General features: G+C 39.3%; 1 protein-coding gene across 2 annotated transcripts in view; it reads left to right on the forward strand.

Moving 5' to 3' along the window:
• Positions 1–15,869, forward strand: part of zfpm1 (zinc finger protein, FOG family member 1) — a 212,446-nt gene that overhangs the window by 173,786 nt on the left and 22,791 nt on the right. For both annotated transcript variants that reach the window (XM_059993028.1, XM_059993029.1), the window contains exon 5: positions 2,463–2,565. In XM_059993028.1, the coding sequence (XP_059849011.1) occupies positions 2,463–2,565 (103 nt within the window). The remainder of the gene's footprint in view (positions 1–2,462; positions 2,566–15,869) is intronic.

Here is a 15,869-nt window from a genome sequence, read left to right on the forward strand (position 1 = left end):
ATATGAGACATTCAGTGCACTAAACACCGAGAATCGTCAAATTTTATAGTCCAAAGGGCTGTGCAGTTCTTTGTCTTTAATGACTTTCTGAAAGAACTAAAAGCCTAACCTTGTTTCCTTTTATCCTCTATCACTTAGGATTTGTGTCAAATGATTTGCATTTCAGTTGAAAAAGAAATAGATTTGTAAATGCAGGAGCCTGAAATAAAAATGGAATTTCTGGAAGAACTCAGCCAGTCAAGCAGCAGCTGTGGAACGAGCAACAGGTCACCATTGTGGGTCAGCAACCTGTCCTCAGAAGTGGGTGGGGTGGTGGCGGAGAGGAAGAGTATAGGGATTGTTTTGCAGCAGAGCTGGGGCAAAAGCCTGTAATGAGAGGGGCTGGGAATGATCTGGTAACGAGGAGCATGAAGGCTGACTGTTAATAAGATACTTGGTGAAAAGAGGATATTAGCATAATGAAAAATTAGGAAGGAACAATTTCACAGAGGGAGGGAAATAAGATGTTCATTTTAGAGTAAGGGTTCCCAACCTGGAGTCCACAGACCCCTCAGACTGATTGGCATAAAAAACATTGTAAAGTGTCTGGATGGAAGCTGAATCGTTTTTGCTTTGGTTTGGAATAGGGAGAATGTGAAATTGTAGAATAACAATATATTTTTCCCCTAGAATATTATCGATGGCAGCAAACTCACTCACTTAGAAGCATCCCTGTTTTCTCTGATATGCTGCCAATTTTAATTTAGCCACCCCATGGTTCCCTAAAAATATTGTCTGTCATTTCTTTTAATGCGTCACTTGTGATCACTGCAAATATAGATCCAGGATATGATCTAGTTATGACTAAATACATTTGCAATGGAACTACTGTTGCAAGAATACTACAGGAAAAGTGCTATTGTATAACTTTATGGTAATAACATTTTTCACTGATTCTCCAGCATTTTTTATTAACCGTACCATTCAAATCCATGTTATGTTTTTTTTTGTGTGCAATAATTTACTATGAAATAATTTTAGTAAATCTAGCAGCATAGCAATCATTCCAGCTTGATAGTCTAAACATAAAAAAGATTTGTCTGTTGTTAATTCATTTTTAAATCTGGGTCTGTTCCAACTGTACTTTGAGTTATACATTTTGTGACGTTGCTCAGACAGGAAAAGAAATTCTGAAATGGGTGCAAGGGTAAGTCCATCACTGGCACCATCTTGTGGCTGGTTGCTTTATTTAACACAGTGAGGATATTTCTGGTTATGGTATTTATCAAAGGAAAGTCAAGAGTATCACAAACTTTGTAACATGCTTTATTTTTAAAATGTGGGAACTTCAGTTAATAACCATTTACTAGAAACAAGTTGCAGACTCCGTTAGTGATATCTAGCAGCTAACAAATTTTCTTTAAAAATGGAGTGATGGTGAAGGAATAACCTTGTAAATAAATAACCCATTAAAGCAATGGTGCCACGAGCACTGATCAGAAGCCAAGAGACAGTGCACCCTGATGCCTTCTGGATGGCCACGTGGGACTTCAACCAAGCTCAGATTTATTTATCAATTGTACATTGAAGCATACAGTGAAATGCTTCATTTACATTAACAGCCAACACACCCAAAGACATGTTGGGGGCAGCTCACAAGTGTAGCTACACATTCTGGTGCCAACGTAGCATGCCCACAATACTCAGCAGAGCAATCTTCCCACCCACTCACTCTCACACACAGACAGGCCTCTGGGTCTCCATTCAATAGCAGCATATTTTGATTTTGTAGAGTATTTGCTTTCTGCACTTTTCAGAATGATTGTTAAAAAAAAAAGTTTGGATAACCACTTGTTCATAAGTAAGGTGAAATATTAATATAATTCAGTTTTACAATCCAGTATTTTCTCAATGTTTCTTATGATGTGCCTACTTAAATTTTCTGCACATTTCAAATTGCTAGTTTATGAAATTCTGCATTTATTACTAAAAGGTTTGACTCAACAAAATCTGAAGGCAATATAGTATAAATGAATTTCCATTGATTAATAAAAATATGTGTAATTAGAAATGTTACTACTTTATTGCATTTTATATATTTAAGCGTGCATTTTTTGCGCAAATTGACGATGATGCAAAACGATTTCCTCTTAACATCAATGTTAGCTTTGTAAATCTGTAACAAGATTCACTCTGCAACAGTGATAATCCCTCTTGGTTTAACAATTGAATCTCTATCTCAGGCAGAATTCAATATAACAACTTTGGAATTGTGCAAATGAAGTTTTTTCTCATAGATGAGAGACGAGTCGATGCACTGATTGCAACAGAGTCATTAGCTTTAAATGAATCAAAGCTGTTAACCACATTTTTCGAGCTTTGCTGTAATCTTGAATTTATTTTGCAGTGTATCAAATTTAGGTGAAGAAAGAATGGTTGAATAATAAACAGCTTGCTAAACTGGATGCTTTGTCTTCTCGCAGCCTGTTATTGCACCTCTGCATTTAAAAGAGGAATGTTGCTGGCTAAGGCAACTGAAAATAACTGGGAATGAAGAAACAGCCAATTGTACCATCTATTGCAAAGGTATGTGCATTTTACATAATTTTTAGATTTTCAGTGTAATTTTGTTTAAGTTTATCATATCTCCTGCTTAGAAAATGGGCAGGTTTTGTTTAATTAAGAAAGGATACAGTGTATTCTGATTAATTGGGACACATTCGGATCAGTACATTTTGGCCCAATTAAGTGGTTTCATGGAAATGGTTAAAAAAGGTATTAAAAAAAAGATGATCTACTATTTACTTGAATAACAATTACGTATTTAAATGAAATACAGAACAAATTAGAACACTACCAATGCAAGTATATGACTATAAAACTATTAGTTCCTAATAGTTATCAACAGGGGAACTTATCCAGTGTATGTTGCCGTGTTCTTTTGACTATCTGTAGACAAACAAAATCAGTACAGATACCTTGTGCAAATACCTTCATGCTGCCTTCATACAATGCTTTTGATGACCACATCCTCCAAGTCTTCTTTTCAAGAAGATTGTTGTTACCTTCAAATTCTTCATGGTTCCTAACTTGATGAAGTAGTGAAATCACACTCCTGGCCATTTCTAGCATTGCCAAGTCTGAATACTTGAAACCACAATGAGCAAAAAAAGTTCTGACTTGCCATCCTGCATATTTCTCACCAACTAACAGTGACAAAAATCACTGCTTTTTGAACACAAACACACGGAACTGACTCTATTTATAAACTGGTGGCTGTAAGCACGACAAAGGGTCTGACAGCCACACAAATGCACGCACATGACACTAGTTAGAAACTGTTCAGCAACCGTCTCCTGTCCCAAGTAAGCGAAGGGAATCCTGGCTATTTTGTCAATTAGTTTTTGTTAGAACATAGAAAACCAACAACACAATACAGGCCCTTCAGCCCACAAAGCTGTGCCGAACATGTCCTTACCTTAGAGCTACCTAGGCTTTACCCATAGCCCTCTATTTTTCTAAGCTCCATGTACCTATCCAGGAGTCTGTTAAAAGACACTAACATTTCCACCTCCACTACCGCCGCCAACAGCCCATTCCACACACTCACCACTCTCTGCATAAAAAAAAACAACAACTTGCCCTGTCATCTCCTCTGTATCTACTTCCAAGCACGTTAAAACTGCCCTCTCAAACTAGCCATTTCAGCCCTGGGAAAAAGCTTCTGACGACTCACATGGTCAGTGCTTCTCATTATCTTGTACGCCTCTATCAGGTCACCTCTCATCCTCTGTCGCTCCAAGGAAAGAAGGCCGAGTTCACTCAACTTATTCTCATAAGGCATGCTCCCCAATCCAGGCAACATCCTTGTAAATTTCCTCTGCACCCTTTCAATGGCTTCCACATCCTTCTTGTAGTGAGGCAACCAGAACTGAGCACAGTACTCCCAAGTGGGGTCTGACCAGGGTCCTATATAGCTGCAACATTACCTCTCGGCTCCTAAACGCAATCCCACAATTGATGAAGGCCAATGCACCATATGCCTTCTTAACCACACAGTCAACCTGTGTGGCAGCTTTGAGCGTCCTATGGACTCTGACCCCAAGATCCCTCTGATGCTTCACACTGCCAAGAGTCTTACCATTAATGCTATATCATATTTATCCTACTAAAATGAACCACTTCACACTTATCTGGGTTGAACTCCATCTGCCACTTCTCAACCCAGTTTTGCATCCTACCAATGTCCTGCTGTAACCTCTGACAGCCCTCCACAATATCCACAACGCCCCCAACCTTTGTGTCATCAGCAAATTTACTAACCCATCCCTCCACTTCCTCATCCAGGTCACTTATAAAAATCACGTAGAGGTCCCAGAACAGATCCCTGAGACACACCACTGGTTACCAACCTCCATGCAGAATATGACCTGTCTACAACTACTCATTACCTTCTGTAGGCAAGCCAGTTCTGGATCCACAAGGCAATGTCCCCTTGGATTCTATGCCTCCTTACTTTCTCAATAAACCTTGCATGGGGTACCTTATCAAATGCCTTGTTGAAATCCATCTACTGCTCTACTTTCATCAGTGTGTTTAGTCACATCCTCAAAAAATTCGATCCGCTCGTAAGGCACAACCTGCCTTTGACAAAGACATGCTGACTATTCCTGATCATATTATGCCTCTCCAAATGTTCATAAATCCTGCCTCTCAGGATCTTCTCCATCAGCTTACCAACCGTTGAAGTAAGACTCACTGCTCTTTTAATTCCTTGGACTATCTCTACCCCCTTTCTTGAATAAGGGAACAATATCAGCAACCTTCCAATCCTCCGGAACCTCTGCTGTCCTCATTGATGATACAAACATCATTGCCAGAGGCTCAGCGATCTCTTCCCTTGCTTCCCACAGTACCCTAGGGTACATCCCGTTCAGTCCCAGTGACTTCCAAAAGTGCTTTCCAAAAGCTCCAGTACACCCTCTTCCTTAATGTCTATATGCTCAAGCTTTTCAGTCTGCTGTAAGTCATCCCTACAATCACCCAGATCCTTTTCCATAGTGAATACTGAAGCAAAGTATTCATTAAATACCTCTGCTATCTCCTCTGGTTCCATGCACTTTTCCACTGTCACAGTTGATTGGTCCTGTTCTATCACGCCTTATCCTCTTGCTCTTCACATACTTGTAGAATGCCTTGGGGTTTTCCTTAACCTGTCTGCCAAAGCCTTCTCATGGCCCCTTCTGGCTCTCATAATTTCATTCTTAAGCTTCTTCCTGCTAGTCTTATAATCTTCTAGATCTTTATCATTACCTAGATTTTTGTTCTTTAAGAGTTGTCCCAAATAAACATTTGTTCCAATTAACCAATGACCGAATTAACCAGAATCCATTGTATCCAAATATCCTGTAATGTTGTGTGCAGAAAAGGGAATTTTCTTTCTCAAATCTCCATCTGCAAAACATTAGCTTTAAGCGTCAATTTTGCTCTTGAAAAATCAGATGCGAACAGCACTCTCTATTCTAAATATGAAATCCATACAGCTGAGTCAAGGGACTGTTGGCTAGAAACATCCAAAAGTTATTATTTCAGCACACCATTTTCTTCAGTGAAATAACTTGTTATTTTCTCTCTTCGCCTTTAAAACCTCTTGAATGATATAACGTTACGGGCGGCACAGTCGCGCAATTAGTGCAATTGCTGTACAGTGCCACAAATGACCATTTAGGGTTTGATTCCCACCACTGTCTGTTCGTTCTCCCCATGACCGCGTGGGTTTCCTCGGGATGTCCCGGTTTCCTCCCACATTCCAAAAAACATGTACCGTAAATTCCGGACTATAAGCCGCTACTTTTTTCCCACGCTTTGAACACTGCGGCCTATACTACGGTGCGGCTAATGCATGTTTTTTTTTTCATGCCGCCAAAAACATTTTGCCTCGTAACAGTAGACCAATAAAATTGATGAGTAGTTCACAGAGGTCCAATGAAATTGTACGATAAATCAAGCGCACTTTCACAATTAAATTATTGTAAATCAGTCATTTGTACTCCCCCTCATCAACATGGAAAACACTCGAAGAAAAGCATATGATGCAGCTTTTAAGTTAAAGGCGATCAATCTGGCAGTTGAAGAAGGAAATCGAGCTGCTGCACATAATCTTGGCATAAATGAATCGATGGTGAGACGGTGGAGACGCCAGCGTGAAGAACTGAGTCAATGCAAAAAGATGACAAAAGCTTTCAGAGGTAATCATAGCAGATGGCCCGAACTTGAAAACTTTCTTGAAGACTGGGTTAACACACAGAGAGCAGGCGGCCGCGGTGTTTCCACCGTGCAGGTCAGACTGAAGGCTAAAGCAATCGCCACCAAAATGAAAATCGAAGATTTTAGAGGTGGGCCATCGTGATGTTTTAGATTTATGAGACGAAAAGGCCTGTCCGTCAGGGTACGCACGACTCTGTGTCAGCAGCTCCCTCCCGACCACCCACAAGGAACAACTTGCTAACTTCCGCACATTCACTCAAACAAAGATAGCGGAGGAAGATGAAGAAGGCGATCAATAACTTTTCCTGGTAGGCTGCAGTATATATATATTTTTTTACCAGTCGTTAGGAGATATTGGAATGTTGTTCGTGCACTGTTCAGTAAAAAAGTATACGCAACGTAATTTGTGTGTTACCGATACGTATGTATATTTAAAAGTAACTGTGTTACAGGCACTGTTCGAAAAAAAGCATTTGCAATATGTATTTGTTTATGTTACCATACGGATTTAATTAAAAGTTAAAAAATCCTCACGTGTAATATCTTTCTGTGTAAATATCTCATATTACAACGTGGGACACCTGCGGCTTAAAATCCGGTGCGGCCTGTACAAGTACAAAATTGATTTTCTTTCTAAAATTAGAGCGTGCGGCTTTTAATCAGGTGCGCTCTGTAGTCCGGAATTTATGGTAGTTAGGGTTAGGGTCAGTAAGTTGTGGGCATGCAATGGCACTCCTTGCTGACTTGATTTGATGCAAAACAATGCATTTCACTGTACGTTTCAATGTACTTGACAAATAAACTTAATCCTTATCTTTATCCATTTATGAATGAGTTAAACTTGCCTTAGAAAGTTTTCATTTCAACTTGGAAAAATACTTAACAGTTTGATGGCATTGAATATTGCCATTCCTGCTGCTGTGAATTGAAACATAATTATCATGCGTAGACTTCATTTTTTTCAGGTTAACTTACTTGTTATTTTCTCCTTCAATCCATTCTTTCTTACCACCTTCCTTTGTCTTTCAGACTGAATTTGGTGTTGAGTTGGATTTTGTTCTCAGTAGTCAACAGTATGTGCATTCATTGCACCTATACTGTCCCAGAGTCACTTTATAATTAGTGGTGTTGAACAGGACTGGGAAGGAAATACTACCGTTTATTTCCTTAACTAGTCATCCTGAAGAAATGCTATTTAATTAGGAATTAACATAATATTTCTTGTTCAATCCTTTTATTATTGTTATTAATATCAACAAAATACAATTGATATATAGGTAATGAGATTACAAACATACTCATTTCCATTGCACATGAAAGAATACATAAGCAATGATTACAGTATAAATGAGTATTCCCAAATCATGAATGATACAGTATATAGATGAACAAGGTAAATCTGGGTATATCATAATATATAATTTAAAAAAACAGAAAAAAATAAAAAAAATTATTATGCAAAAAAAACTAAACTAATAATCTAATAACTAATAAAGAAAAAAAAAGAAAAAAAAGTAAAAGAAAAACTGGAAAAAGAAAAAAAAAGGGCTGTTTATAATATCTCACAAGAATACATAATCATCAGTGTCGTCAACTCCGATCCTCTCAACATATATAAAATTAAAACTGGAAAATCAAATAGGCTTGAAACAGGGTCATATTACATCATATGAAAATATTGAATAAATGGTCTCCATATCTTTTCAAATTTAATAGAAGTATCAAATACACCACTTCTAATTTTTTCTAAATTTAAACATAACATAGTTTGAGAAAACCAATGAAATACAGTGGGAGTATTAATTTCCTTCCAAATCAGCAAAATAGATCTTCTAGCCATTAGAGTAAGAAACGCAATCATTCGACAGGCGGAAGAAGATAAATGAAGTGAGTCCATCATTGGTAAACCAAAAATTGCGGTAATAGGATGGGGTTGTAAATCAATGTTCAATACCGCAGAGATAATATCAAAAATATCTTTCCAATATTTTTTCAAAAGCGGACACGACCAGAACATACAAGTTAAAGACGCTATTTCAGAATGACATCTATCACAAATAGGATTTATATAAGAATAAAAATGAGCTAATTTATCCTTGGATATATGAGCCCTATGTACGACCTTAAACTGTATTAATGAATGTTTGGCACATATAGATGATGTATTAACTAATTGAAGAATTCTATCCCAATTCTCAATAGGAATAATAAGATTAAGCTCTCTTTCCCAATCAAACATAATATTTAAAACAATGATGATTAAGCATAGAAAAGGAAACACAGGGAAGAAGTGTAGGATTATGAAAAGGAATATTTATATTTAGTGTGAAAGGGTCACCCCGAGCTTCAAATTACTTTTCAGTATAATTTCCTATCCCTCTCAACCCTGAACTCCACCTTTGGCCTCCTGCATGATTCAACCAAAGCCAAATAAATTTGAGAAGCAACATTTCATCTTCCATTTCGGCATGTCACTCAGTACTAAATTCAACAATTTTAGATAAACATTGTTTTCCTGTATTGTGTCAGAACTGACAATTTTGTGATATGAGGTCACCAACTTCTAACATTAGCTCAGTTTTATCTCTCCATAGATGCTGCCTCATCTGATTAATTTCAGCATTCTCTTTTATTTCAGATTTCCAGTGACTATTTGCTCTGTGCTTCTATTTTGGCATTTTCTACTCTTCTCCTTCACTGACCTCTGTGCACCTCACTAGGCAGACCAGCTATGATTTACATGCATTCATCACTCACTCAAATGCAGTTGTATCTCCTGGACACTTTCGATTCTCACGTTTTCACAGATATCTCATTCAACCCACCTTGCTTGCTGTAACTTAAAGTACATATATTTGATCACTTCAGTGGTTCTGATGAACGATCATTGGCTTAAAAGCATAAATTTGTTTCTGTCTTCATATATGCTGCCTGAATTGGTGACTAAGCCCAGCACTTTCTGGTATTCATTTTTTAATCTATTGTTTTAAAATCACCACAATAATTAAAATCTGAAGGGATGAGATTGTTCATCCATAGGTTTCAGCACCAGAATATGTTTGACAGGAAGTACGATATGTTGTAGCATTGAGACATTTACTCTCACTGACTTGGAGTAAGGCCCATGCAGTGTATAAGAGCACGTGTAACCTTAGCAAGTTTACAATTTTACTTGTATTCCCCTTGTTTTCCTGTAATGGAACGTCATAAAAACTGATTAAAATACCTTGGAACTTCTTTAGAAAAACTGGTTAAAATGCGATGTGAATAAGCAGATGTGAAGAAGGCATACAGGATATTCGCTTTTACTGACTGAATCTTATAATGTTAAAGCAGAACGCTCATGCTAGGATTCTACAACACTAACTCAGCCCAGCAAAATCTGCAGAATGTGATGGTAGAGATGATGCAGAGGGAATTCACACAGATGGCTAGAGAGTTATAGTTGAGAGAAGATATTGCTGGAACAGGTCTCAATTTCTAAACAAAGGAGACCTGTTTAGTTAAGGCATAAAGAAATTATGAAACTCATAGAAAGAGTTAACACAAAAAAACCCCTTCATTTAGGGGAAAGCTCAATAATTAGGGGGTGTAGATTGGGGAGAAGTTTACAAATCTAGGAGTAAGAATAAAGTTTGCTTTTAACCTTCAGGCGTTATTTACTTAAGAACATAAGAATTTTCTGAATCTTAAATGGCTTATCCATTTTTTAAAACTGTGCCTCTTCAGTCAGGGTAAAACTGTCTTCCTGCATCAAGCCTGTGAGGTCCTTTAAGAATTTTGTATGTTTCGGTGAGGTCCACTCTCCTTTTGAAGATAATAGAATACAAACTCAATCTACTCAAATCTGTCCTCATTTGGCAAACCTGTCATCACAGAAGACAGTAATGTTAATCTCTGTTGAGATCCTTGGCTGAGGAGACCAGATCTGTAATATTTCTGATACAAACCAAAACACTTTTGATACCAAATATATTCCGTTTGTCCTGTCGTTCCTTTTCACCACCTTCTCTACTGACTTGCTACCTCCTGTCTTATCTCTGACATAAGGACTTTGATGTTAAGTGTTAACTCTGTTTCTCTTTACACAGGTCCTGTAAAGAGCTGTTGAATGTGTTTAGCATTTTCTCTTTTTTTTCCTGAGGATTTATACATCTATTGTTGGCCTACAGTACTGTGTTACAACAACCTGATATGGATCAAAATTAAAACCAAACCTAACTCCACCAGAACCAATCTGAATCCTTCCCTAATCCAGGGACCTATACTGATTCCCATACCTGACAATCTGAAGACATTTGCAAAACATCGCACCCAGACACTGACACAGAGTTGGGGTCAATACCCACCTCCACATTCCAAGCCTGTGAAAAAGCTTTGCTGCCACCCATTATGTGATCACAGTTGAACTCAGACAAATGATGCCAGCACTGAGAAAGCTGCTTCCCCACCCTGGGCATGTTCCCTATCCAGTCCCCGGGCAAAACCTTCGACCAGACTATGGCATTGCGACAAACCTGGATTAATATCAAAGGATAAGCTCCCCAAGCTCCAAAGAAAGTAACAGTTGGATTCCTTCACCAAGTATCACATCCTGCCACCAGGCCTGAACCAAACTGTAAAGTACTCTGAAGATGTTAAACGTTCCTCATAAACTCCAAGACCCACAGTTCCCTTGTCTATCTGAAACCTCATCAAAGCCTGGCCACTGGTCTCTTGACAAATATCAATTCCTGTTGTTAATACCAAACTAACCTTAAGATCAACATTCAAAATCGTGCTTCAATCCTTGCTCAATTCCCATGTCCAATTCCTAGTGAAGTTTCAATTCAGCACAGTCTCTACCTGCTGACACTGAGTCAAACTGTCCCCAGTAAAGCACTGGGCCAGGCCCGCATAGCTTTACCTGAACCTGAAACACAAGGGTAGTTTGGTATTCTGTGGTTGGTATTCTGGCACTGCTATGTAGCATAACTGAATGGGGCAGTATGCTTGTTTCTGTGAAAGTGATAGCCATTTAATTCCTTTTTCTGAAATTGGTTAACCTCCTGACATAAATTAGATGGTGTGTGTTGTGACAGGGCTTGTATGAAAGAGAAACCCCGAAGTGGTGAAGCTAACATTTTCTAGGCCTGTTATTTCTCCTGTGGCATGGTAGCCCCTGCAACCAATATTTAATCAGAATGCGTATTGCCTCTTTAGGGATGCAAAACTCTCTTAGACCAGTTTCAGAAGCCGAGCTTTGGGAAATTAACTCTCTATCCCATTAATGTTACCAAGTAAGCTTAACAGACCAAGATCACCCATGGTGTACCACCAGGATGTTTTTAACAACTGTACTTTGTGTATGTTTTCAAGGTTGCAGTATATACTGCAGACACGTAGAGCTGGAGGCAAGGTCCCTGAACTGATGAACTGAGAAATGACTCAGTGTAATCAGTGGACCTTATGAATTTAGAAGCTATTTTGTTCCAATAATAACTCACAGGCCAGTATACCTTATTGCCAATGTCATGAAGAATGTTTTATGAAAGACAATATATAAAAATAAATTTCAAGGAAATAAACTTGTACTTTATAGAAAGGAAATAGTGACACAGGAGAATATTAAAATGAATGCCATTTTGCGAACAGGAAATATGCTTCAGCAATAAATAAATAGCACAATTTGAATGTTTAAAGTGTAAACATTTTATAAATGTATAAAAATTATAAATTCTATTTGATTTATAAAACTATTTAACAAAATGGATATTTGATTTCTTATTGTTTAATAAGATTTCTGCTCAGATCTGTAGAAGACAAAAAGAACATATAACCACTGTTTATTTATGTAGAAATCGAGCATGGAAGAGACTTTTCCAGCCCAATGAACCACACCACCCAGTAACCCATCTGTTTAACCCTAGCCTAATCACAGGACAATTTACAATGACTAACTAATGTACTTACTAACTGGTACATTAACTGTGGGGAGAAACAGTAGCACCCGGAGGAAAGCCATGCGTTCTCAGGGAGAATTTACAAGCTCCGTACAGAGGATTCTGGAACTGAACACCGAACTCAGATGCCCTGGGCTGTAATCTCGTCACGCTAACCGCTGTGTTACTGTATAACTAATAGATTTATTTAGTGGCAGCAATGTGATGTCTATTAGAAGGATTTTGATAATGATTTATCAGAATAAAACTCTCTGTGGTTATTTTGCTGATGTAGTAGCATTGCTATGCCATAGTGGTTCCCATAGGGAAAAAAAAAGTTCTTGTTTGCGCGGTGAAATTTATCAAATGTTACCTCCCTAAGATTTCAAGCTCTAAGACTTGCTAGCTGATAGCTGAAGGGAAAAAGTTCATGCCTGAAATTCTCATAGAGAGCATGTCCACCTATTACGCATGACCAAGACAACCTGAAAGCCAGAAGCTAACACATCAGACCTCAAACAGTGGACTTGCCTTCGAGTTCAATGACAAGAGAGTGATGTGCTGAAGAGAGGGTCCAGATATATTTGTATCCATTAATTTCATGAACAGCGAGAGCTGGTATATGGACAGTGCCCTGAATCATTAGAGCGACAGTCACTAATTCTAAAATTTGTGTGTGACCCCTTTGATTATATATGCTACCTGGGGCCGACTTGGCATGGGGCCTGCTTCTCCTCACCAGTTCTGCTTAGTTGCAGAGTGCTCGCTTGTTCAGGGTCTCCACATCCAGGAAATATAAGTGTGGGTGACAGATGACCATGGTGTGGTTCCCGACAAACCAGCCTCCTGTTTCTCCTTAAAGCCAAACGTGTTTCTCAGCCAGCAGACTGATAAGAAATTACTTAGGAGAAAAGAAAAGGCATCTAATTTTTTACTTTATTTAAAATAGTGTGGTAGAGATTTAGTCTGCTCTCATTAATCCTTCATCAATTAAGAAGGCTATTTAAAATGGAAAGCAATTTGTTTCCCTTGTTCCTCAGCCAATCAAGGTCAGCATCAGGGACTCCCACCCCCCCCCCCCCCGCCCCCCAACGCAGCTTCTTGCTAAACATTTGCCTCGGGATGCCACTTTGAATAGAATGTTCTGTCCCTCACGGCTCCCCTCCTTCCCTGTTATAAAAGCACTGTCTCACCACAGATCCCATAATTTATGTAAACATTTGGTCCTTGTTTGCTAACATAAATTTCCAGTCACGATGTTTTGGTGGGGTGGGGGGCGGGGGGGAACAATGTATTCTTTGTGCAGGAGTAGGGTTTCACATTGGTCGAAAATATTTTAGATTAAAATATTCCTAATTGAAAATTTGTGTGTGATGTGGTCTGGCTGTAATTTTGTTCAGTTGTGGTGTTTTTGTATCGTTGATTGGTCCATGTGGCATGGCGTTTGCCATTTCTCATTTCTCGGTTAATCCATCGCTGTCGGCAATTCAGTCTCTCTTGTGTCTGCTCCCCAAAATCTGTGGTCCTCCTGTTTCTTCCCTTCCTCTTATCTTTCCTCAATCTTGTCTCAGTTTTCCCCTCCTTTCAACATTCCCCGACTTCTGCTGTCCATATTGTCGGTCCTGGCCCACTCAACAGCAAAGCAGCGTAAACCTTGTTCAAAACTAGGCTCCTGCTGTCTGCTATTATGGCTAACATGAGCACCCTCAGGATGCTTTCTGCCAATAATTTATATCAATGCTTTATAGTTTTCTTCAGTGCAATTATCATTTTTTTCAGCATTAGATGTCTATATTCGTAATTTGTGTCTTTGAGCTGATGAACAAAATTAACTGTAACCCATTGTTTTCATTTTTTATAGTCAGCAGTTTAATCGATTACTTTTATTGTATTAATTGCATTTGTAATTGTACATTTTGTCGCTGGTACGTTCTGGTAATAGATGAGCTCCAATGTAGCTGCCTTATCCACACAGTGCAGAGCACAAAATCCAGGCTTTGCAGAAGGACTTCATGTTCTGAAAGCTAAAAGCAACACGTGGTTCATTTTTATCCATTAGTGGGGGGGCACTCATTTGGTCAGGGTCGAACCTGAATACTGCATTCTTGCTGTCCACATGATAGTGCAGGCTAGGGCCGTACAATGTGGACAGCAAATGTGCCCCGGCAGCAGGCTGCCCTTCTCCGTGCAGCTGATAAATCCAAAAGAACGGCAGATATCCATACACGTTTGGCACCTACAGCATCTCTGGAGTCGCCAGTTGGTGTTGAAATCCATGTAGGACTGTCTTCAGGACTCCAGCACCGGATTTGTCCTCCGGGCTTACTCCCAAAGCCTTCGGCATGAGTGGGTGCAGCCACAAGACAGCAGAGTTTGAGGTCACTGTTCTCCTTCTCCTAGATGAGCTGCCAGCCACAGCTGACGAGCCCCGTCTGCCCAAAGCGACTGGTTCTAGGGTGCCAGTAACCCGCCTTTGCCCCTTCTCCTGTCGGTAGAAATGGCTTCACTGGGCTGAGTAGCTAAGCTGCACAATGCACTTGAAATCATGGATTACTAACGTGGGGGATATTAGAGCTCGTCTTTGAGCTCTGCCATGTTCAAGACTGTTTTGTGTGCTGACGTCATGGGCTAGATTGTCCTGAATTTGTCTCATTGCACAGCATCTGCAGCAACTACCCACTCCTAACCCAAGTTGATTTGTATGCTGGTGGTTGTCGTGTGAGGCAGAGTGGGCTCTGAGTAGAATCTTACCCCAGTACACTCAAATAGCCCCTTGACCACCAGCTGCTGTCAAAGCCTTTCGAATTGAAGTGGTTGCAAATGTCATTGAAAAACAGTTTAATTCTGAACACCTCACAGTCCTAAATCTAATTAAGAACATTAAGATAATTGTGATAAAGCAAAGCAATTTATCTTTCCATGTGCACAGATTCATGTTCAGGTTTATTGTCAGGGGCTGTAGACGCTACAAATATTAGCTTTTTGCAGCAGCTGCACAGTACATTATAAATATGACAATATAAATCATGCAAATTAGCATAAGTTATGCATAAATTGCATGAATAAATAAATATAAACATATTAACATTAGTGCAAGTTGAACAAAATATAGTCAAGTAGGAAGTGGGTTTTTACAGGTCAGTTCAGGAACCTGATGCCAGTGGGGGAAAAGCTGTTGTTGAACTTTTAGGCACGAACTTTCAGGATCCTCCATCTCCTGCCTGAGGGCAAGAATGAGAAGAGTGCATGACCCAGGCGGCAGGTCCTTATCAGTGGACATCATCCTAAGATGTCACTTCTTGTGGATATCCTCGTGGGAGTGGGAGGAGCAGTGATGGAACTAGCTGAGTTACCACTCTCTGTAGTCTGTAATATTCCTGTGCATTGGAGTGTTCATACTAGGTGATGAAATCCACTGCACAACTTTAGAGGTCTATCAGAGTCTTTGATGACCTGCTGAATCTCTTTAAACATTTAAGAAAGTAGAAATCTGCCAAACCTCCTTCATGATTGCATTAATGTGCTTCACCTAGATGTTGACACCCAGGGGCTTGAAGCTGTTCACCCTTTCCACCACGGGTGCTTTAATGAGACAATGCTGTTGACTTGCCTGCCTTCCACTTCCTAAAGTCCACAGTTTGTTCCTAGTTTTGATGATGTTTGTATGCAAGATTGCTGTTATAACATCACTCAGTCAACTGG

Source organism: Hypanus sabinus, chromosome 17 (genome assembly GCF_030144855.1).
Source record: "Hypanus sabinus isolate sHypSab1 chromosome 17, sHypSab1.hap1, whole genome shotgun sequence".
Classification (NCBI taxonomy): domain Eukaryota; kingdom Metazoa; phylum Chordata; class Chondrichthyes; order Myliobatiformes; family Dasyatidae; genus Hypanus; species Hypanus sabinus.